The sequence below is a fragment of the Panthera tigris genome, chromosome B2 (genome assembly GCF_018350195.1).
Source record: "Panthera tigris isolate Pti1 chromosome B2, P.tigris_Pti1_mat1.1, whole genome shotgun sequence".
In the NCBI taxonomy this organism is placed as follows: Eukaryota; Metazoa; Chordata; class Mammalia; order Carnivora; family Felidae; genus Panthera; species Panthera tigris.
In genome coordinates, this window is record NC_056664.1 from 72,996,835 (window position 1) to 73,021,184 (window position 24,350).

General features: G+C 40.0%; 1 protein-coding gene and 1 long non-coding RNA gene across 6 annotated transcripts in view; one reads left to right on the forward strand and one right to left on the reverse strand.

Annotated features, from left to right (window-relative positions):
- Positions 1-5,369: 5,369 nt before the first annotated feature.
- TENT5A (terminal nucleotidyltransferase 5A) lies at positions 5,370-13,644 on the reverse strand. Of its 2 annotated transcripts, none has more exons than XM_042986718.1 (3): positions 13,349-13,644; positions 12,569-13,118; positions 5,370-11,473 (listed from the first exon to the last, which is right to left on the reverse strand). In XM_042986718.1, the coding sequence occupies exons 2-3, from the start codon at positions 13,079-13,081 to the stop codon at positions 10,697-10,699; spliced, it is 1,290 nt and encodes a 429-aa protein (XP_042842652.1). In that variant the 5' UTR covers positions 13,082-13,118; positions 13,349-13,644; the 3' UTR covers positions 5,370-10,696. The 2 variants fall into 2 exon arrangements, with proteins under 2 accessions (XP_042842652.1, XP_042842651.1); XM_042986717.1 differs by having other exon boundaries at positions 13,294-13,644.
- The window catches only part of LOC102962755, a 260,546-nt gene continuing 249,230 nt past the window's right edge, over positions 13,035-24,350 (forward strand). For 2 of the 4 annotated variants that reach the window (XR_446076.2, XR_006217729.1), the window contains exons 1-2: positions 14,366-14,519; positions 21,040-21,117. This is a non-coding gene — a long non-coding RNA (uncharacterized LOC102962755). Of the gene's footprint in view, positions 13,112-13,641; positions 13,794-14,365; positions 14,520-14,877; positions 15,440-21,039; positions 21,118-24,350 lie in introns of those variants that run through there. The other 2 variants (XR_006217730.1, XR_006217728.1) reach the window with 2 other exon arrangements.

Sequence of the window (24,350 nt, forward strand, 5' to 3'; positions counted from 1 at the left end):
GAACGCAAAGTTCAAGACTTGCCTTGGAATCCTCCCTCTGCTCCTTTCCAGCTGGATGGCTAGGCCTTCATCCCTCCTGGATTCCATTTCCTACGCGGTAAAGTGTGGAAAATAACAGCTACCATTATTGTGTTTGGCGATTAAGGAGGACTGTGCATGTAAAGTGCTAAGCATCCTGACCCAAAGTAAGAACAACAAATACCAGGTCCCTTCTTCTAGGTGGCCTGAAAAGATGGAGCAGTGGGGGTGGGGGAGGGGTGAGGACTTCTTGTATGCATATACTCTGGTCCTTTTTCAGAAATGAGGAAAAGGTATTTCTTTCTATGTCCCTCTTTTATAGATTTCCGCAAGTGGCTCTTAAAACTCCAAGCTGTATCAGAAGCCCCCAATCTACCTTCTTTATCATGAGAGCTTTTTCAGAATTGCTCAGTACTTTTTACGAAATATATCATACTGTTTCACTTTTCTTGATCAACCTCCCTCCCAACCTGCCTCTTCATGAGAATCACCATGGCTTAAGTATGCTGAGACTTAGGACAGGATCCAGAGAAATCAAGTCAGTTTTAATGTATTCAATAATTCAGGTTTCAAACTAACTTTTAAATGATTTTTTGAAGTCCAAGATCCTTATTATACCAGATAGCTAACTTGTTGAGTATTTATAAAATGACACCTAAAATCTGAAGCCTTCTTGTGACCATTTGTAACAACAGGGAAGCACTCTGAAATTGGGACACTCCTGAAAAATCAACAAATGATCACAGCAGGTATCATGCCCCAGGGCAAGACTGTTTGTTCTGTGAGGCTTGACCAGCTAAGGATGCCAGTGGAAATGCTGATTGTCTGTTTTTAGAAAAGGCTGATAAACAGACTGCCTTTTATACATTTGCCTTTTTTGAATAGCAAATTTCCCACCTCACGGCCCCTTACCCTTACTCAGAATATGAGACAGACCTCAGTCATTGTGCCCACCATCCTGAAAACTTGTCTCAGGGATTCCCTACTTCTAAGATGCAGCAGATGGTAAAAAAGAGTGCAGTCATTACCCAGGACAACTGTAGTCTTCGATTTACAAGACTGCTAGGTTTGGTTTGGAACAAAGACAACAGACCCATTGGCACTACAAGATGGCCTTCCTATTACTCTTGTCCTTAATTGCCTGTGCCGCACATATTGTAGGCCCCAGCCAGCCCATCGTTTTCAGTTGCTCAAACTCAGGAACCAAGAAGAGGTTTGAACACTCCTGCCCTAAACATCCCCAGGAGACCTTCTCTCTCTCCTACTGTTTAGTGTTCATAAATTGCTTCAAGATGGGGATTTCTCCACCTGGGTCCTCCTCTATGCTCTTTCAACGAACAGACCATCTCTGAGATCCTTCTCTTATTCTAACAGTGCTCCTGATTACTCTTCACTCTTTTTACAACTTTTTTAACACTTTCCAATTAGAGATTTCACTCGAGCTCTCTCTCATCCTGAACCAAATGGGACTCATTCATTTATTCACTCATACAAATTTAACAAGTACTTCCTATGAAGGCGGCACTATTTCAGACACAAAGAACACAGTAGTATTAGATGAAGTCTTCACCTTTATGGAATTTCTTTCTGTGGTGACAAATAAATTACAATTAATTAATTTATACTACAATTTCAGGTAGTGACAAGCATAATGGGAATATACATCTAAAATCAGCATAAAGGCTCTATAGAATAATTTGGTAAAAATGTTGGAGGGAAATTCTATTTTAAGTAGCAAGATCAGGGAAAATCTGAAGAAGTAACATTTCAACAACAAAATTAATAATAATAATAGTAATAATAAAAATAATGTGATGTAAAAATCTGGAGGAAGACATTTCCAAGGAGATGGAACAATCAGCAGATGCTCTAATGTGGAAATGAGCTTGGCCACTCATACTTTGGCAAATTTCTTAATTTCACTGCTGCTTTGTGTTTTGTTTGCTTGCTCATATCCCTGTGTCACTTTTCAATTAAATATGCCAGTGAAAAGAAGCCAGTTTTGTATAACTCTTTGTAAATCTTCATAGAGTATCAAGCCAAAGGCATGAGAAAGTATTTATTAAATGTTTTGATAATGGTGAAAGCTACAGATTTCTCCTACCGCATGCAGTCTAGGGGAACACATAAACAGTGACCGTTATAAATGCTCTTTAAGTAAGAGCTCTATAAGAGCTCTACTCTGAATAAATAAGCACTCAGAATGACAACACAACTGGTTTTATACAAATGGGGAGGGGATAAAGTCTGGGGTACGAGGTGCATTTGGTGCATTTCAAGTATAGGAGAAAGGGACTTTCACAGCTCTGGAAAAAGCAGGAAAAACTAAATTGTAATAACTTCAAGATGACAGTTAACCAGAAGTGGTTACATAAGAAACATTCAAGGGAATTTTAATGTGCTGCAGCAAACAGGATTATAGGCAATAAAATTTCAAGGTGTATTCTACTTAAGTCCTAAAGATTTTTGCAGGGGTTTTGAAAAGAGAATGCAAGTGTCCAGAACTTAAGGGAGAATTTGTGCTTCACTCAGCAGAAACTGCAAAACATCTACACTTGCTCTTTGCTGCAAAACAAGCAAATAGCCAGTGCCTGTCTATACAGGGCTACCTGTAGGGAGTTCTACTTCGGAGAGCTCCCAAGAAGGCACATTTCAAGGACTATTACCTTTATCTAGACTCCCCATTAGTCCACAGGGCTCTTTATGGTGCTCCATGCAGAGCTAAGCCTTGTGAGTAATTAACCCCAGGGTGGCTGAAAAATTAATTTTCAGCAAGTAAGTTCTACTTACAAGTGGAATCTAGCCTTCTAAAGGGCAATGGACCAGGTCTTTCACTTCTTTTTGGGTCTCAGAATCCAGCACAAGGCTAAATACATAAAAGGCATTCAGCAAATATTTAATGAATGAACCATGTCTCAAAGGGTTTGCTGCTATGGGTAGTCTATGGGAATGCAGTGTTTACAGGTACCTAAAGTTAGATATTAAGTTATAAATTGTCCTTGACTCAAATTGTAGTAAAAATCTTTTTCAGACTTATTTTGTAATTCTATATATAGGGTTGCCTGACAAAATACAGGACTCCCAGTTAAATTTGAATTTCAGATAAACACAGGTAAAATACTGCATGGAACACTAACTTATACTGAATTTTTTTTTTCATTGCTTACCTGATTTTCAAATTTAACTACACATCCTGTATTTTTTATTTACAAAATCTGGCAACTCTATTTTCAGCTGTTAGGTCTTGAATCTGATTGAATTTGTTTCTCTTCTTTTCTCTGATAATTGAAGTCCTAAAAAAAGATATTTTAATCATTTTTAATCATTCCCCTTTAAAATTAAAAACATATGAACTATGTTCTTCTTGACCTTATTTAAAAAGATATAGAGGAAGAAACTCCAGAACATATGCAATATGATATTAATGCATAGAATGGCATTATCCGTGGTGCCTAGTGTAGTTTGTTATGTTGAATTTTGCTAAAAGAAAAAGAAAAAAATAAATAAAAGAATAGGGTTTCAGCTGTTTTCTAATGACATGGCCAGATGATGCCACAAAATCTTGGCATTACTGATAAGTACACACTGTGCTGGAAAATCAATAGTTTCAGAAGGGGATCCTGAAGGGAACTTTCCATTATGGAGGTTAGAAATAACTTAGCCCCATACTCATAAATTCCTACTCAGGATGCTCCACATCCCTAGGCAAGAAAGCACAGGCTTTGTCCTAACTTCATAAACTACTAAGCTGGAATTAGTAATTTTTTAATTACTAAAGGTCTACTTTTTAAGACTTTTTAAACTATTTCTAATGCCAGTGATTGAGTTGAGAAAGCAAATAAAAGAACAGGTGTCCCTGTACTTTAAGAAAACCTGATAGGCTGGAAGAGAAGCTTAGGTAAGCAGATAAATTTTGGAAGTGGTTATTTACATTAAATAATAATTCATTTCCACACTCCACTAAACATTAGCCTCTGGAGCCTAGCATTAAAAAATATATATCATTTACTCCTTTGCCAAGAGTTGCTAAACAACTTTTCAGGGTCTTCTATATATTTAGGCTGTGAAAGTTGAGTCCTTGCTCATTTTAGAACTCCGTGTTTATACACATCTGCACAATGGTTTGTTGTTATATTTAGTATTGCCCTTCCTTGAAACTCTAAGGTAATATGAATTCCTCCTATTATTCTGCAGGAAAACACAGCCTATAACTCAGCTGTCTTAAACCTTCTTTCTTTTCTGTAAAACTAGTAGGTAAAGTTTCTCTAAAACTTTGAAGTAAAACACATCATTTTATTTTCACTCCTTCACATGCTCTCCTAATAATGTAAGTGCAGAAGACATTAAAAAAAAAAATTCACTATTCACCATTATTTTTACAAATAAGGTCACTTCCCAAGAAATAGCAAGGAAGGGTCACTCAGTCTTCATTTTTTAATAAACTTTTGAAAACAGTTTTAGATATACAATTTGTGAAGATAGTACAGTCCCCCATTTCCAAAACCCACTTTCCCCATTGTTAATGTTCTAGGATACATCTGTCATAATAAACTGATATTGAAATATTATTTCAATAATGCTATATTAAAATTTCTTCAGGTTTTACCTAATGTCCTTTTCTGTTCCAGGATCCTCTGCAGGATACCACGTTACATTTATTGGCCATGCCTCCTTAGTCTCCTCTTGACTTTGGCAGTTTTCAGATTTTTCCTTGTTTTGATGATTTAAGGAGTACTAGTCTGATATTTTATAGGATACCCCTCAATTTATATTTGTCTGATGCTTTTCTCATGATAAGACAGAGATTATGGGTTTTGAGAAGACCACAGAGATGAAGTGCCATTTTCATCACATCAAAGCACAGTTACTTTTTTCATCCTTTTCCATACTGTACACTTTGGAAGGAAGTCACTATGCACAGCCCACACTTAAGAGGTAGGGATTTAAGCTCCATCTCCTTGAGGGGGCAGTATCTACATAGATTATTTGGAATTCTGCACTGGAAGTTTGTCTCTTTGCCCCATTTATCCATTCAATTCTATTTCTGTGTGAACACATGGATATTTTATACTTTGGGTTATAATCCAATACTACTTATTTTGTTGCTGTAATTGTTCCAGCTTGGGCCACTGAAACTTTTTCAGTTGGCTCTTGTGCTGTTTTGACATGCTCCGCATCGTTGTGGTTTTTAACTTTTTTATTTTATTTTAGCAGATCATTGCTTTTTGGAACTACAAGATGGATTCTCCAGCTTCTTCTGGTATCTTCTTTGCTCTATCTCTAGATTCAGCCATTCATCCAAGGAGATCTGGTTCCTTTTTTTTTTTTTTTTTTTTTTTTTTTTTTTTTTGGAGCATGGCATTAGAAGCCAAGAACTGGGCTTTGATAGGTGAAGGCTACTGTCATTTTGAAATCATTTCTCTTCTTCCTCTCCTACCTGAATGTATTTGCCATTAGACTGAAGGACATTCATATCATTTCTTTCAAATTTGGTTCTAAAAAGGCAATTAGCTAAATTTCTGAAGTATTTGATGATTTTAGCACTTATTTTACTTTATATTTAAGGGCTGATTTTAATTTCCTTGTTTTTTGCTTTTTTTGGGTATTTTTCTTTTTCCTTAAATGAGTAGAATGGTTAGGTAATGAGCTTCCTAAGGAAAGAAAGGGTGGGTTAGCTAGGTGCAGCCTGGTAATTCAACTAGAAATAGCAGAGTGTATCTAAGTCTAGGAGAAGGTTAACATATACTGTCTTTATTCAACTTTTGCTTAGAAAGAATTATATGATGGCCACAGACATGTGAGGGACTAGTTATAGAAGGATGAAGAGGTTGCAACAAAGGAAGAAGCGAGTAACACACAAATTCCATTATCAAACCAAATAACCACCTTGTATTTTTTATGATGTATATGTGAGGGAAGCTGGCTTTTAATATGGAGGATCTCTTTCATAGATGTAGTGTCAAGTATGCATTCTACCCAACATCGGGACTTTAAGTGGTTTTAAAACCACAATATGTCCTATAATAGCCAAAGCTTACCAAATTATCATTGCTACTAGTATTGAGAAAGTCTCCAAAATTACACAAAGAAAAAAATTAATAAATTAATGTATGCCCCTGGTCATCCGAATAGGTGAGATTATGTTAAATGCTAGTCAAAAGGGCAGTTTATTTGCACCCAAAACTTGCACACACGCAAAGTGTAACCTATGAGAATGCTTTTCTTCCACTTCTCATTCCAATTACCAGCTTCCAATACTTATTCCCCTTCTCCCAATGTGAAGTCTGAATAATACTATAGAGGCTCAAATTATATACAACGACTGATGACTGAATTGCACCACTTGGGCTACTCATGAAAACCAAGGCCCACTAAAGCCCCGTAGTCCAGATCCATGAGTCTCTACTGTTGGTGGCAAATAGGTCTGACTTCTGCGGCTGCTTAACATTGCTAAGTTCATACCCAGGAAAAAAAAAAATTTTGCACATATTAGCTAGACTCTTTTGGAGCTAACTGAGCCAGTCAGAGATAGGTTGGCTGAAAGCTGAACATTTTAATGTGTGTTCTAACCAAAAATTTGCTGAGGGCTAGTCTTCTCCCAATATTGCCTTGTCTTTTCTCATGGAATCGAGTTGGTATTCAGAGGACATGGTCTTTAGCCAGCACAGACACTGAAGACAAAAGACACAAACCAATAGAAAAAAATAACTTCTTTTTATTTACAAGAAAAAAAAATCCAAATATTGGATGCTGTAAACAAAATTCACAATCTGTTCCCTCTAGCACTGATTCAAACATGTCAGTTTTTAAGAGTCCATTCTCCATCAACTCCTTTTCTGCCTGTGACACAGTCTAAAGTCAAAATATTCCAAAGGGTGACCCAAGGTGCAGTTTGCTGCAATAGGACATCTCAGAGCAGGCAATGGTTGTAGAGGTCGGAGAGAGAGACAGCCAGCGGGCAGAGCCTCCTCCATTCTGCAAAAGGATTTGCAGCAAATTTTGCCAAATTACCTTGACATCTTCCACCTTTGTACTTTTAACCATATATTTTGTTAGCAAGCCATTATTACAACAAAATATTACACAGAGATTCTTTCTTGGCACTGAAAAGGCTATGCTATAAGAAATCTTAAAGAAAGAATATATTCAAATAGGTGCTATATGTAATTTTTTTTTTTTTTACTTTTTGGTTTCATCTAATACACGTTGTCTTCAAACAACAAAAAAAGCTTATTTTTGAACTGCTGACAGCTTTCAACATAATACATTTCATTTACAAAATAGTTCACAATATTTATTTGACAAGCACTGTTTTGAAAACAACTTTATGCACAGTGAAGCAATCAACAATACGCTAACAGAAAGGGATGACAAAAACAGTATGTTTGCTTTTCTTTGCATTTCCTCCGTGGCTTGGGTCACAGATATTCTTCCATCCTTGCATCATTTGGAGCCACGTTAAAATAGTCCACCCACTACCAAAGTGAGCAGATACCTGACCCCACGTCAGGAAGGGAAAAGTCCATCTTGATGTAGGACTTCTTGAGGCAACCAGATTTACTGCAAATCCAGTCAACTTTTTAAAAGGGCACTGTCACAGGTTAAATTTTCTCTGACATGCCAAACTGGACAGGTGAGAAGAGCCTCCAGAAGACAAGACTTCTTCCTGTTTTAAAGTTAACAGCACACTAGGCCAGATAAACACAAAAGCAAGCAAATCACAGGCACGAATCAGGAGTTGAGAGCTGTTCTTTTCTCTGACCTATACACACGGCTCTCTCTCACCAGACATTCAAACTCTTAGGTTACACATCCACAAAGAGAGACATCTATTCCACTGTTTTGTTCAACTACATATGCACAAGACTATAGTACATACAAAAGAGAAATAAATTATCTAAGTTTTAAAGTAACTGCTGAAGGTTGTCTTGAGCACAGCCTGTTCTATCTGAATGGCAGGTGTTGGCACTTCCAACTATGCTACCAACCCTGGAGTAAAGCAAGAGAAGGACATAAATATTTCAGAAAATAAATGGAAAGTATTTTCAAATAAGGCCCCTCCAAATAAGAAATCTGTGTCATAAATTACCAGCAGACTGTTCCTATGGCAGAGCCAGAGATCTCCAGATTCTTTTTCATATAGTGGATGATTCACTTCTCAATAGTTAGGATAAGAAGGAAGTAGACAGATAACCATCTGCTCCTATGTTCCCGAATATTCCCTTCGTTTTCTTATAGAAAATCCAAAACAGGTAAGCAGGCGGAGCTCTGGCTTCTGACAGTTAAGTATCAGGCTTGATCTGCAAATGGAATAATATTGCCTGGAAATTCAAAATTAATTCTCAAACCCAGGGCTGGAGTGAGGGAGACTGAGCCAACATGGGAGAAGAAAGAGTTCCCTAGGAAACAGTGAGTGGCAGTGCAGTAGCTGTTACAGCTCAGACAGAATTCACAGGGAAGCTGCTACAGCAGACCCATCAAGTTCCTCTTAAGGCTTCAAAGAAAGATGTGCAAAAGGTAGTTTCAGATGGATTAACCTAAAATTGAACATGAGTGATGCTTAGATAGCAAACAAATGACACTGCCAATAGGATGATGCTATTTTCTTCCCCAATCCCTCTTGAACTTGATGACAAAAATATGGTAGGTTCTTCAGAGGAATTGTCATAGTAAGCAGTCATCCACTAGAGTTGAGAGGAATTGTGCGGTTGTTTCACAACACAAAGGAAAGGTTTGCATGTGTTAGCTTTGTTTTTAACAAACGCATTTTTAGAGACCAGTATCCAGAGGAATTAAGAGGTGGGGGAAAGAATGGTTTTAGGATTAGCTGTCACTGAACTGAAATAGGGATGCCAGTTCATTTCACAAAGGTTTAACTGGTCTCTTGGGAAAGAGATAATAAAGTTGGATCTGATTCAATGCAAAGTGACTGAATTTTAAGTACAGTACTAAATATTTAAATGCAGTGTGATAACCAGATCAAAGATGTTTCATATTGGCATGAATTTATAAAATTTCATATATAATATATATCTCATATATAAATTTTAAGCAATTGTGCAAATACTCTTTAAAAAGGATAATTTCACATTTACTAAATTCTAGTGGTCCTGGAATGCAGAATGCATTCATTAAAAAATTCATTTAAATATTAATAAAGTAGTGTTCAGATCACCAGAAATTTTATTAGCAGTCAGGGATTTAAATGGACTATCACTGATCCATGATCCACTGGATTATACACCATGGAGGCATGCAAGTATTACACAAAATAAAAGGGTTCCTACTGTCAAAATGGCAGTTCAGTACAAAAAGAGTGCTCTGCCAAACAAATATTCTCCCATTTGTAGAATTCTATGGCTCACAATAAAAGGAAAAAAAAAAACACACTCACTAAAAATGTATACTCTCTGCTCTTCCTATCAAATATATTACTTGTTTTCCTCCTTCATTTGCTTTAATTTTCTAGATGTGGGTTTTAATTCATCACTGCAATATGCCCACGTCTCATGTCATCCTGTTGAAAACATAAAAGCACACAGTATTTAAACATTTTCTATTTGCTACATTATTCTAGACCATAGTCAATGTACTGTGTGTATATATATACATATATGAAGTATGTATATATATATATACACATAATATACACATACATACACATGTACCTATGATAATATCACACCAACGTTAACTTTATACAAGTATTTGCCAAGAAAAAATAGGGCATTTCCTCCACCATTCACAAGCTTATATGTTGTTTTATTTTCTTCTTGAGTCCCTGATAAAATAAAATAATCATTAAACCATAAAATTTTTCCACTTCAAATTTTCAGAAGGCAACAGGCACTTTGATGTTTATTGGTGTGTAACAAATATAGTAACTCTTTATATATTCTACTATATCTCTTCTACTTGGGTATTTTTATCTGTTAAATCTTTGGTCCTTGAGCATACTTTCTTTGTTACAGCTGTTTTTGCTTGCATTTTCACATTTTAAAAATGCAAGCTATGCATGCAGCTGGAAATAATGGATTGTGTCATCGTAAGTTCTGCTGTTTGTTATGAGAGCTGCACCAACCTACTACTGTTCATTAGGAGCAAGCTGTTTCTGTTAGCGTAATAGAATGGTTCCACAGAAAGCACTTGCTAAAAGTCTCAGATAGTAATCCCAACGTTGGAGTACCCTTTCTTCTTCCATTATTGTTACTATCTGAACTTCTGAATTGAAAACTAGGTTGGGGTAAGACCTTTTTTTCCTCTGCATTTTCCCTTTTGTGAATTCCATGCTATAAGAAACCCTCCATTTTTTCCCCCTATGGCAAAGCTATGGGAGCAGGTACTGCAAACCCATATTGTCATCAAGCATTTTTTTTCCCTTGTCATTTTAAGAGAACCTGGTTGCTTTTAATGACAGGTCTTTTTGTTTCAAGATAGAATCCAATTGGGTAGGAGGAACAGGTGAGAGGGTTGGTGGGTGAGGAGGGTGGTTTTGAGATCAAGCTCCCATATTTATGAAGAGATCCACAAGCTTTGCCAAGCTTAAAACCAGGAGCAGATCATCATTGCACAAAACACATCTTTAATCAGGGCTGCGTCACTCAGCCTTTTTATTTGTGAATTTATTTTCCCTATCTTGTCTGAAACAGCTTCCCCACAGGACACTTTTAAATGATTCTTAATTGCAGGGTAGCCAAGTGGAGTATGTCTGTTGCTGGCACGTGAATACTGGCTGGACCTGGGCGATGTAGTAATTGCTAAAGTTGGCATCTGCTACATAGGGGGCTGGCTGGTAATAGCAAGTGACATTAGCCACATTAGGGATGACATTTTGGTCAGCTAGCACCCGGATAGCCAGCATAGTGATAAGGTTTAAAGTCTGTCTTCTTTCATGTCCCATCAGGCACACCGTACTCTCATTCACCACTCCATGAAGGGTCATGAGATAGTCATACTTGCGGTCTTCCAATCCCACGAAGTGGTTCTGCAGATAGGACTCCAGTTTTCTTTGTTGCTCTCCAATGTCTGAGAAGTCGATGAAAAACCTGGAACACATATACCTCTGAAGGGTCTTGATTTCATCAGAGGCAGGCCTAAAGCCCCTCACTAATAGATTGCAGTACTTAAGCAGGCCGCCCCCTCTGATTTCCTCTGGGTTCCGGGTGGCAATGATCTTGTTACAAAGATGATCAAAGGCTTCATGGAAATCACCATAGACGCTCTCACCAATTATTGTGGGGTGAAATGTTTCAGTCATTGGGTTCTCTGAACATTCATAAAAGAGGAGAAGAGAGTCTAATTTGATTTGAAAAGAATCTACACTAAATTCAAACTGCCTCCGGAGGGAATCCACAAATTTCAGTTCCACATTTTTGCCACTGTTGTTTGACAAGGATATAAGACTCCATCGGTCAGAGTCATTGCACACTTTAACCATTTTCTGCACATAAGCTTCCTACAATTTAAAAGATAAAACAAGATGAGAAGACCTAGAAAAAATAATAAGTAGATAAATACATCTTCTTCACAGTTGAAAATTATTTTGCTCCTTCCCTTTTGTTTTGTCAAGTTTCAGCAAAACACTACCTACAGGCTTAAACAGTCCTCTGAAAGCAGAAAAAAACGCATTTAACGAGTGGTTTTACCGTCTGGGAAAGAAACTAGAAGTAATAGTTTGAGGCTTTTGGCAGACGTAGCACAGTACTAAAAGGTTCTGTTGTCATGTCTGACTTCTGAAATGTTATTTTTTGAAAATGGTCTTATAGATACAATATTCACACAACATCCACACAATACTCGAAAGACAGAAGGGCATACAGTGGAAGGTTGGTCTGCCCCTCACCCTTGTCCCTAGTCAACCCAGTTGTACTTCCCCTAAGGAAACTGATGCGACCAGAATCTTGTCCCTCCAGGAGTACTCTGAAACCCAATATGAACTAAATTAGGACATTCTGGGAGGCTAATTCCTCATGCAATTTTAATTGTATAAAACACGCTTTGAACCAAAGTGTGGGGGTGGGGGGGGGTTCCCACAATATCCCTCACACGTGAACCGACCAGGAGAAGCACCACACATATCCTTCACACACCGAGTCAGCCTCATGCAGCTGGGAAATCTCATCACATTTTCCAATACACCAATAAGCCCACTGACTCCATTCTGCTTCAGACTGCTCTTTCCCCAAAGACTAGATCGTAAAATGACTCAAAAAAGTGACATATCATTTCATTCTTTCACTTAATCAATCTACTCTGGACAAGACTGAAGCAAGGAAAGCCAAGAGTTAAAAAAAAAAAAATAAGGAAGAGAAGGGAGAACAGAGGAGGAAGCAGAAGAGTAGTGGCGCTGAAGAACCAAGTGAACTAAAACATTCAATATCGTCCGTGCACCTTAGTTTACTCATTAAAAACAAAACAAAACAAAACAAATATAGAAGCATGCCCAAACCCGTCACGGCCGCGGGTCTGTGGCATCAAACGGACGCCCCTCTGCCCGCCGCACCCCAGCCCGGTCCGGGCGAGGACCCAAACCCAGTTCGGGTGGCTTTACCTTGAGGGTGAGTGGTGTGATCTTCTCTTTGTTCACCCCTTCGGGTAAGAAGTCCAACAGGCAGTCCAGCACGACGTCCTTCACAGTCTGAAACTCCTCTTCCCCGCGCAGGTCGGCGCAGAAGATGAGGTCCAGGTCCTTGTAGCCCAGGCCGCTGTCCTGGTGCAGAACGTGGCTGGCGGCCGAGCCGTTGAGGCGCACGTCGCGGACGCCGATGCGCTTCTCGGCCAGGCGCCGCCGCACCACCTTCACGATCAGGCTCGGCTGCAGCTCGAGCGTCGGGAAGTTGCCGCGCCCGTGGATCGGGATGGTCTCGCTCAGGATGCCGTCCAGCCGCTGCACTTGCTCCCAGTTTAGCACGTTGCAGTGCGCCGTGGGGCTTTCGCAATAGTCCAAGCAGTGCCCGCCGAAGTCGCCGCCGCCACCGCCGCCGAAGTCGCCGCCCAGGGGGATGTAAGCGCCGCCGGTCAGCTCGTCCTCGGCCATGGCAAAGTACGCTTCGCCTTCCGCCATGAAGTGCCCTCCGAACGCCACTTGGCCCTGGTCAGTCCTAAAAGCCAAAAGGGGGAAGGAGGGCGGTGAGGACTCGCGGCACCGGACAGGGGCCCAAAAAGGAAAAAGCGCGCCCCCTCCCCGGTCCCTCCGTAGGCTCGAGGGCTTCTGGGAGACTCTCCCTCCCCAGACTCCCGCGGTCCCCAGCCGCGCGCCGCAGAGAAGCCCCGCACCAAAAGTATCTCTGATGCATCTGGAAAGTGCAAGCGGGAGTCCCGTCTGTGTCACCTGGAGGCGGCCGCCCCTTCGAGGAGCGCAGCGAGCGAGGAACCGCGAGGCGGCAACACTTCTAGGAGCAGCGAGTGCGCTCCCGGCAGCGGCGAGCCACTTAGTCCTTCCTAGACCCCGCCGCCTGCGCTGGCCACTCCCGCCCCTCGCCCCCGCCCGCGCCGCTGTCGCCTCAGCTGCGGTGGTCCCGGAGGTGGCGGCTCCAGCTGCCGCCGTCGCCGCCGCACACGCTACTGTCTCTGGAGCTTTAGCAGTTGTGCGGGGAAATGTCTTCACTACTTTTTTTATACCAGGCCTTTCTGCGCTTCCGGGGCCCAGGCGCTGCGCGCTCGCCACACCCTCTTCATCTGCATAGGGTGCCGCCCCCGCCCGCCCTGCGGACCGAGACTGGCTGAGCGGCGCGGCAAGCCAAGAAGTCCGTAGAGCGCGAGGCCGGTAGCTATTTGTACGTACATGTATATGTCCGTGTATTTGTACATATACTTAACTTAGAGACGGTCTTTCGCGCCTAAGCCTCTCTATTCTTTTTTTTCCTCAACGGGAAGACCCTGAAAATGCCTCAAGAGTTGTAAGTGGCCCTAAAAACTGAATCACGAGTAAAATCACGCAAGTGCAGAAAGTCGCCAAACATAAAATTCTCTGATTCAGCGCGTCCTTATAGCTTAATAATGGGGCTCCAGAGGTTCCTCACGACCTCCCGCTTAAACAGTGTATCGGTATAAAGCTAGACCGTTTTTTTTAATCAAGAAACACTGTCTCGGTGTGAACTATTGAGCCCACTCGTCCATGCAAATCAGTCTCCGCGAGTGAGGGGAAGGGCTTGCTAACTGTGTTTCGATTCTCGAAACCTCGGGAAGTGCCTGGGAGCTCCGGGCAAGCCCGAGGAGACGCGGGGGCGGAGCCGCGAGGTTGCGTCCAACTCGTGCGCACGAGCCGCTCCAGGCGGCCGGGAGCGCGGCGTGGGCCAGCGCGCGTCACCGAGCGGACGCCCCGGCGGGTCGGGCGGCTGGGCGGGCGAGCGGCCAATAGCCGAGGACGGCGCGGGCCCGGGGTGCGGCGCGGAGAGCGCGCCGCCGCTGTGTCGCGCAAAGAGCTGCTGCGCGCGCCCGGACGCACCGCGGCGCGTTCTCCCGCGGACAGAGGAAGCGAAGCGCGTTCGTCCCAAGCTAAGGTTTGCCTTTCTAAAGTGAATACAGATGTCAATGTGAAATTGTCTAGTTTTCCACAAAATGTGACAGGTCGAGTCTAAAAGATGAGTTTTTCGAACCTGCTTCAGTCACTTTGGCAGTGCGAAAGTAGTGTAATGGTTACTCCCACACGCGCTCACCACCGAGTTTGCTAGAAAGCTTCCTTTCTTGCGGCCATCTATTCCGGCCGCACGGTCTTTCCAAACTAACTACTTCATGCAAAGACTGCGGGAGACTGAGGTAGGGCAAAGGGGAACATGCTGGAGAAGATGAAGGCTCTCCCTGGACCCTGCACAATCTCGGGCGCCTGGCATGGGAGGAAGAACAGTCCGCCCCGCGAGATTTGAGGGAGCTCGGTCCTACTCGCCCAAGCTGCGCGCCCTCGGTGAGGGGGTGGGGGCGGGGAGAGGACGGTTACCCGCGGAGCATCCAGATGCGTGGCAACGCCGCCCCCTGCCGGTGCCCTGCGGAGCCGTGTCCCAAAGCGCAGAAACCGACTGCACCTTAGAAGCCATTATCCTTCAGTGTCCAGCCTAGCACTGTAGAGGGGGTTGGGGAAGGAACGTTAGGACCACCACACAATTCTCCCAGGCCCATTGCCTCCCTAAAGGACGTATATTCCCTTGTTCAGCCTTCCACACGTGAATCCATTCTATCCAGGCATTCAGAAAAATTACATATGTGTATATTTATGGTTTGACCGGTTATTACGTGCCACGCACGAAGCTAAGTGCTGAGGATGTGAGAATGACTACACTTCACACAGTCTAGCCGGCATGACAGACAAGCATGTAATTATGGTTCAGCCTTACCTGCATCGTGGGAGAAGTATGTGCTAACTAGGATCAGGAGGACTGGGAGAGAAGACCAGAAGAGAGGTATCATTTGGACTGAATCTTAAAAGGTGGGCTTCACTTCTATAGCTGAGTAAGGAGACAGGCATTATCAATAAAGGAAAGAGAGCCTTAGAGAATGTTTGAGAAAGGATTATAGACTGCCATGGTGGAAGGGATGAGATTGGTGGTGCATTTGGATAAGGTTTGTGGGGTTCCAGGAATTTATTGAGCGCCTCTAGGCTCTACTCAGGGCTTTACACCTAAAAACTTCATTAAATCTTCAATTTAGAAAGAAGGTATTCTATGTCCGAGGGATTTAGAAACAGAGCAACTGAGAGATAAAGAGACTTGCCCAAGTTTCATGGCTAATACCTGATTGGGCCAGACCCTGTACCCAACCCATTTGACTGTGTGTGAGTGCTGTTTAGTCATTTCCAAGAACAGGATTATTTGTAGTTTACCTGTACCTTCTCATTGGAACCCAAGACTTAAGTACAAACAGCAAAAATACTTAAAAAAAAAAAAAAAAAAAAAACCTGTTAAAAACGTTACTTTCAAAGGCCAGTGTGAATTCTGCCCCTTCTAAAAATATGGCCAAAGGGGTAAATCATGCATTAGGTACAGCGCACCAAAAAACAAGGGTTTAACCCTGCTGCTATTACTTTATGCTTTATTTTAATCCTATGTCTAAAAAGTGAAGGAAAAAAAAATAAAAACAAGTCTCAGAGCTGTAAGCACCTGTACTTCAGGCATGCCCAGGATTTTGTTCCATGGGGCTAAAGGAATGTGCGTTTTACCAAGTTGTCCACATAAGCCTGACACAAGGACTCAGCCACACTTTGCACTGTCCTGACAACAGCCACTGCAGTCCAGTTCTTTAAGTGAGGATCCTTTCCCAATCAGAGGCTGCCCATCTCTGCCCAGCTGCTCCATGGCCTTTTCAAAGAGTAGACGGCATGGCTGAGAGGCAGAAGTAGAGTTTGAGGCCAGACATAGGAGGCCTGCTATGCATGAGACCCCGCACTGAGGAAAAGAGGAATTTTAGTAGCAGTGGGTAAGTGCCCTTTTCCGAAGCTGCCAGGGCTTTGTGGCTGACACTTCCTTAAGCCTTTATCAAAGTATTTCCCACTCCCCAGTTGGATTCCCCTCTCACAGCAACCTTCCATATTTCCATAATCTAGACCTTGCTACCGCCTGTACTAGGACATCTGGATAGCTTGTTTTTGGAAGTACTTGGTGAGGCTTTGACTGGATTCATATGTGCCTGATTCATAGTGGCCACTCTATAGGTACTGTTGAATGAAAGCATCTGTTGTTTTCTGTTTGTCTTCTCCTTGTCTTCAAACTGAGATAATATTTACATTCTGGGGGAAAAAATGTTCATCCTTCCACGAATTTGCAAATTTTGCAATTGCAAGCATTTATTTTTTTCTGGATAACCAAAATAATTATCACATGAGAAAATCTGTACTTTCCAAATATATTCATAACTTAGAGGTCTTTAAACATAGTTCAACACTCTTAGTTTAAATTTAGGTTCAGAGTTGCTTTTTTTCCCCCAGCCTTCAGCTTCTGAACCTACTTGGTAAATAATTTACCGTCCCCCATTTAAAACGAAAAAAAAAAAATCTACGACAATAAAATGCTATGAATCCCTATCTGAAATTCTTAAAAGAAACCTTTACATATACTTTTGAAAACACTTGTAGTTAGCTGATCTTGGTTTAAAAGTGACAGTAACGATCAGTCTAATGATAAGAAAAGAAAAAATTCAATTTTGGTCTTGATAATAGTTATCATTATTGAGTTTGTTACAATGTGCCAGGCAGTGTCCTCAGTATTTCATATACATTATCTTCTTTTAAGCCTTCTGCAAATCTCAAAACTTTACATGTTGCATACCCATTTTTCAGGTAGGGAAAATAAAGCAGAGGATGGTTGAATAACTGTGAAAAGTGGCAGAGCCTTGGTGCAGACCCACACGTGTGCCTCCTCTCCTAGTTCCTTTCATTCTGTGAGTCTGCCTTGTCCCTGTCTTCTCATTTACCTTATAGACTTAAAACTGATTGGAACTCCACTCTGCTCCTTTCAAAGTACTGGACATTCAGATTGGACACAACATTGAGAAATAAGATGTTTTGTCTTGAAGCAACTGCCGAAATGCAGAGTGGCCTAAATGGGCTGAGAGTTTCTTCCACAGTCACTAGTGACCTGACTATGGCAGTGGAGAGCTAGCAAGCTGGCAGCCTTACAGAGCTTACAAGTAACTCTGTACACACTGAAACATAGTGTGAGGTTTGAGTCTGCCCCCAAATTCATGTAGCAGTGATAATACCTTTCCCATTTTGCCTTGTCTGCTTCCTATCTTCGAAAACCGTTCTTAGAAGATAGGAAGAAGATAAATACATGATTCCCCCAAGCTCATACCCAGAAGGAGAGAGAAGAGCCCAGAAAACTACTGTTAAGACTACTACTTCTCTGTCCCTCAGCCCTATAACCAGTCTCTCCCCATATTCTTGTCGTATTCTTAATCTTTCCATATCAGCCCTCTCCATACTCTCTATTGGTTTTCTCCCTTCCACTGCTTCTGCTCTTTGATCCCTTCCACAAAAAGTGACATAACCCTGTGGAAACACCTTGCAGTCCAGGCAGAGCAGTGGCAGTGTGAGGAATTTTAGCCACCCCCTCCTCTCACCTCTTTGGATACACTGCCTTCATAGGGCAAATCCCAGTGATTCCTGAAGCCACTAAGGGACAGAAAGACATCCTCTTCCAAGCATACATATGCACCTGTCTACATTGCAGAGTAAACTGGAGATTTCCCTGCTGTCTGGTGTTAGTAGAGCAGCAGCTAATCAGAGTGCTTCATGTAAAAACTAAAACTCACTTGGGAACCTACATTACCTGTTTTCCCAGGGAAATGGTGCTGTGAATGGCTTTCCCCATGTTTCTTCAGGGAAATAATAAATGTTTTTTATTCAGGGCCTATTTAACCCCAGAAATATCCTAAGCCATAAAACTTACAGATTAGTTTGGGAATAGCAGCTCAACTTTTTATTACTTATATACTTGTTAGCAAGCAACAGGTTAACTTTTGTAGTTTTAAACCTTTCAACCCTTTTTATTCTATAACATCTAATTTTATCTTCAAAATTATTCTGATCAATGTGCCATCCTCATTTTAGAAAAGAAGAAAGGCTAGGTGATTTTCCCCAAGTTTATAAAGTTATTAGTTACTATCAATCATAGGCCAGCACTCCTTTCTCTTGGCCACACTGTATAATCTTACATCTGTGTTAATGGATTTAAATGATCAGTTCAGTTTGAAGGCATCCTCTACACAGAGGGTCATTTGTGTAGACTATGTTCACACTTGTGAATGTCTTATGAAAGCATCACTGCTCTACTCTTAAGCATCTTGTAAATGTAATTTCTTAGGTGTTATTTTTAAGGATGTTTATTTGAAGTCTGTGACCTCATAAAAATAATTTTATACACTGTCATGGATCAGTGAGCTTAGGAAATGCAATATGCAAGCAGCAAAATGTGGTGAACAGATGTACATCATCACTCCTAAAATCACAATTGATATAGATTGTCCTTTAATAGAGTTCTTCATCAGAAAGACTAGCCAGTATTTTCTTGTTCTACTATCAGTGCTAATTATGCCATAAGTTCTTCCTGTTTTGACATCGCAGTGAAATGCTTGCCGTTTAAATCAATGTTGTAAGTCCCGGGCCAGACATTTTCCTTACTCCAAACAAGAGACATACAAAAGTTGCATTCATTTGGCAAACTGTAAACTAGAAATACACATATATTTTCAAAAACTACCAAACAATGAATAAACCCTTATTCTCTAAAGTAATATTTGTATTATGAGTTTTTCCTTCTGTAAGTTTGTACTAGAAGAATGTTTAACTTCTCAGAAGAAAATGTTAATGTTTACTTGTGGTGCTGGTGAAGCTTTGAGAAGGGTCCAAGGAGGGAAATATAATAAATTATCTTTCTTTTTAAAAAGGAATTTGGTCGGGGTGCCTGGTTGGCTCAGTCAGTTAAGCGTCCGACTTCTGCTCAGGTCATGATCTCATGGCTTGTGGGTTTGAGCCCTGCGTCAGGCTCTGTGCTGACCATTTAGAGCCTGGAGCCTGTTTCAGATTCTGTGTCTCCCTCTCTCTCTCCCTCCCCGACTCATGCTCTGTCTCTCTCTCAAAAATAAATAAACATAAAAAAATGTTTTTAATAAAAATAAAAAGGAATCTGGTCAACAATATCTGTGTACATTGTAGGGAAAAAAAAGACCGTCTTCTATGGGTATAGCTAGTTCATTCTGATATTTTTTCCATTCAGTTCTTAACTTGGACCTATGTTAACAGTTTGACAGTTGATTTCTTTTATATGAGCTTTCAGCATTTTAGAGATATTTAAAAATACTATATACCTACTTTGCTAGCACCATTTTGATATGCCAAAATCAGAAATTGCATAACTACCATATGAATTTGTAGCAGCTTTAGAAGGTATATTTACTCATATGCATAGACCATACATTAATTCAATAATACCTCCTTGTTTGAGATAATTTGTTTTTTTTTAAGTATTTCGGGCATCGCTATGTTCTAAAGTCTTTTCCTACTAACTTCATCCCTTACCTCAAAATTTTCTGCTGCCAAAGAAAGAAATTACAATTTAAATAATATAATTAATGTTATCTTGGTGTTTGGGAGAAATTACTAATCAAAAACCACACTGTCTTCGAAAGTGTGAGAAACTGAACACAACAAATGACACACAAAATGTTTTCTTAAAGCTACTAGAATCATGATCATTTTTAAGAGACAGTTTTTTTTTTTTTAAACTGTGCAAACTGGACTCTAGGAATAGAAATCTGACTTGAAAGTCCTGGGTTTCTTAGGTGAAATATGAGTGAGAAAACTAGCTGCAGAGTCTCTGCAGGAGGTGGGGGAACACCAAGACACCTAAACTTACTCTAGCAACGTGGGATAAAATAGATTCAAGTTTAATTCCCTAATAAGAAGAAAGGCTTCAAGATGATGGAATTAGGCATTGCTTGAGAAAGTGTAGGGGGAAGAAAAGAAGAGCTATCAAAGTTATTGACATTTGAAACAGAAGCTTCTGACTGGAGAAGATTGGTTTCTTATAAGCCACAACTCCAGCAGGGGTGCTAGGGATTAAAACGGAGTTTGGACTAACACATGATTAAGTAGCCACAGTTTAGATAAGTAAGATATCTCTGAAGGGCAATAAAAGAACTGCCCTCCAGGTTTTGAAATTTGTAATTACTCAATGAAGTGAGTAAGTGTTTAGCATAAAGCAAGTGACATTCTTAATTTTTCTTAGCAGAAAGATAGCATATTAAAAGAGGAAAAAAATATATGGTGCCTGGGATTCATTGTCCCCATATCATCCCTGGTTTCCATTAAAATTCTAAAAACATTTATTTTTTCTTAACTGGCATTAATTTGGCTGCCACATCCTGCTCCCATCTATTTAACATGAGTTCTATATGAAGGGTAGTTCAGAATGTATGGCTTTGCTGTGTGTTAAAAAATAAATGCTTCATGCAAGCACTTGTGACCTGTCTGGTTGTCTTCCTCTTTTCCTTACATTTCTTTGAACATCATCAGTGTCCTTCTGTGGGTTACAGGACTTGTCAAGGAGGTCAGCATACTCAGAAGTGACACAGGTGCCTTTTACACTGCTAAGCACTGGAAATACCTGCAAGGTGAGTCCATTTCATACTCAGAGTAGTATGTCCATATTTTAAATTCATTATTTAAAAAAATAAAATCAACAATAATAAAAATACATTAATAATAACTATTATATTTGGGGCGCCTGGGTGGCTCAGTTGGTTAAGTGTCCAACTTCGGCTCAGGTCATGATCTCAAGATTTGTGGGTTTGAGCCCCATGTCGGGCTCTGTGCTGACAGCTCAGAGCCCAGAGCCTGTTGTGATTCTGTGTCTCCCTCTGTCTCTGCCCCTCCCCCGCTCATGCTCTGTCTCTGTCTGAAAAATAAATAAAACATTTTTAAAAATCTCTTAAATAATAACTATTATATTTTACTTTAAAATGTGTCCTGTTTATATAGTACATTGCAATGTATTCTATTTTGTATGTTATTACTCTAGACAACAAGAAGAGATGACTTCAAAATATTTCTGACACCAAATTACCCTTTGCTTATTGGATAGGTCTTATTTTGAGTCACACTTTCTTCATAAATCAAAGAAATTGAGTTATCATGACTAACTCATAATCCACTTTCTGTCTAAAGATAGCAAACATTTGGACTAAAAAATTGAAAAACAAGCTAATTATTTAGATGTTTTATCTACATGATATTAAACAGCCAGATATCTGGCTAAAGTTTTTGTTTTTAATAGGGCAAAATGGAAATTTCAGTTGTCTTCTATATTTAATTAAAGACCAATTTGAATGCTTGTATTGATCAAATTAACCAGAGGTTCTACAAACTGCACTTTATGCTGCACTCAAACGTGGGTAGCCTAAACTCAGCAACCCTCCGGTCCTAATGTAGTACACTCATATCTCTGAGTTCCAGTGAGAGGGAAGGACGTTCAATGCAGCTGCACTGGGAGGTGAGAGTGTGTGTACACAGGTATTTATATCTCCCCTGATTTTTTTCCCTTGACTATTCCTTCACTCATCCTTTCTCATATCCTATTCGTTAATACAGATGCATGGCTATTGAATCAGTCTAGTGCTATCAGCCACTATGAAGCTACCTTTTATGAATCCTTAGTTTTGATCACTATGACTATCTGAAATTCAACTGGCAAATAATCTAGATTAAATGGTCTAAATATATTCTGTGTGTCTGTAGTAAAAAATACTCTACTTAGGAGGATGTTTTCAGTTGAAATGTGGTCAACTTTAAAGTTTTAATAAATATCCTCAATGCTATTATGAAACTAAGTTTCCAGTTTTATGATCATTTGATGACTAATTTTTCTGAACCCCTAGTTATATATGATTGATAGGATTTTATGGGGGATTTAACTTTTCTCCCTTTTATTTGCTTTTTAACACTTCTGGGAATCCTTCAGAAGCTTCGACCACTTTTCTGTTTTATATCAAGTAGGGTATGAAGACTAATCAATTTGAGATTTCAAATTATGCCTTCATACATGTAATACAAAATTAAAAATATACCATTTACTTTGATGAGGATGTTATGTTACTACTTACTCAAATTCTTATTTTTTGACTGCACACCCAGTGTGGAGCTTGAACTCATGACCCTGAGATTAAGAGTCACATGCTCAGGGAGCCTGGGTCGCTCAGTTGGTTGAACTTCTGACTCTTGGTTTTGGCTCAGGTTATGATGTCTTGGTTTGTGAGTTCAAGCCCCGTGCCAGGCTTCTCACTGACAGTGCAGAGCCTGCTTGGGATTTCTCTCTCCCTCTCTTTCTCTGCCCCTCCCTGGCTTGCTCTTTCTCTCTCAAAAACTAAATAAATAAACATTAAAAAATAAAACTAAATTTGCTGATTCTAGTACTTGATATCAAGTGAAATCATACAATATTTGTCTTAAAAAAAAAAATCACATGCTCTACTGAGTGAGCCAGCCCCCTTAATTTTTGTACTAATAAATGTTTTGACTAAAATTTGAGTTCTTATTCTTAGAACATTTAAGCATTATGACTGTGTGCCCAAATCAAAAATTAAATTATGTGGTATAAAAATACTAATAAACTTAGGACAAAAGGACTATATATTTTAAATCTGTTTAGTTCTTCAAAAAATCTAAGATGCATGGTCATCCATCTACTGTAGAGGATTCAGATTCCTCCTTCAGTTTATTTCCCTCTGACAATGGCATTTCATATTAGCCATTGTTAAGGTATAATAGAAATGAAATACAGGGGATTTAATTCAATATTCACAAACCCACAGAGATATCTTCATACTCTCCCACTTAAAATTAAAGGCTTTTGTACATTTAGTTGAAAGTACAGACTAAAACGATGCCTGGGTGGCTCAGTCAGTTAAGCGTCCCACTTTGGCTCAGCTCATGATCTTGCAGCTCATGAGTTCGAGCTCTGTGTCGGTCTCTGTGCTGACAGCTCAGAGCCTGGAGTCTGATTTAGATTCTGTGTCTCCCTCTCTCTCTCTCTCTGCTCCTCCCCCACTTGTGCACGTGCGCTCTCTCTCTCAAAAATAAATAAACATTAAAAAATTTTTTTAAAAGTGCTGAATATAAATAATCAGTTTTATAAAACTGAAATGTAAGTTATTCTCTCAAAGTCTGTGGACAAATGTGATGTCTCACTAAAGAGCATTGTAGTTTTAAACAGTTTTAAGTCTCTGACTGTGACTTCTTACCTATTTGTATGGTTTTCTTCTTCTTTGACCTCAGTCCAGCTTGCTTTCATTTGGGACTAATGCCACATTTTGTTTGTTTTTGTTTTTAGTCAATTTTGACTAATAAATCCCTACAATATATTTTACTGTATTTAATTGCACTAGGAAATTGGACTTTGATTACAATTAAGTAGAACATTTCAAATATAATATCATTATAGCATAAGTTGGTTCAACAATTGTGTTAGATTACATTATCCGAACACAGGAAACAGTCAAATTTCTGACTTGGTCATCCCCTGCAGGCAGTGATCTGCTGTTTCTTGCCAGTTGAAGTCTGTTATCTTGTTATTGCTCTCACTGTCAATGGATTATCCTCACAATTCCATAAATGATGTTGAACTTCCAATGGTTTCCTGCAGCTCTTATCTATTACATTATTCAAGAATAAGATAATTATTTTAAACAAAACAAAAACAATGAAGAAAGAAAGAAAACAAGAAAAGGCTGTTCCTAAAGAACTTCACAAGCCATTTCAATCAGGATTTAGGTAATACCTCAAACTCTAGCCCAAAATAGCCAGTTCATTTTGTTTTTAATAAATTGTAATTCAAAGAAACTTGGCCCAG

What these genes read in the sequence shown, in the direction of transcription:
- TENT5A (XM_042986717.1), bottom strand. Translation starts at nt 13,313, where the DNA reads ATGCATCAGAGATACTTTTG. An exon ending in ATGCATCAGAGATACTTTTG is followed by an intron (nt 13,119 to 13,293) that starts GTGCGGGGCTTC and finishes TTTGGCTTTTAG; the next exon opens with GACTGACCAGGGCCAAGTGG. An exon ending in TCACACCACTCACCCTCAAG is followed by an intron (nt 11,474 to 12,568) that starts GTAAAGCCACCC and finishes TTTAAATTGTAG; the next exon opens with GAAGCTTATGTGCAGAAAAT.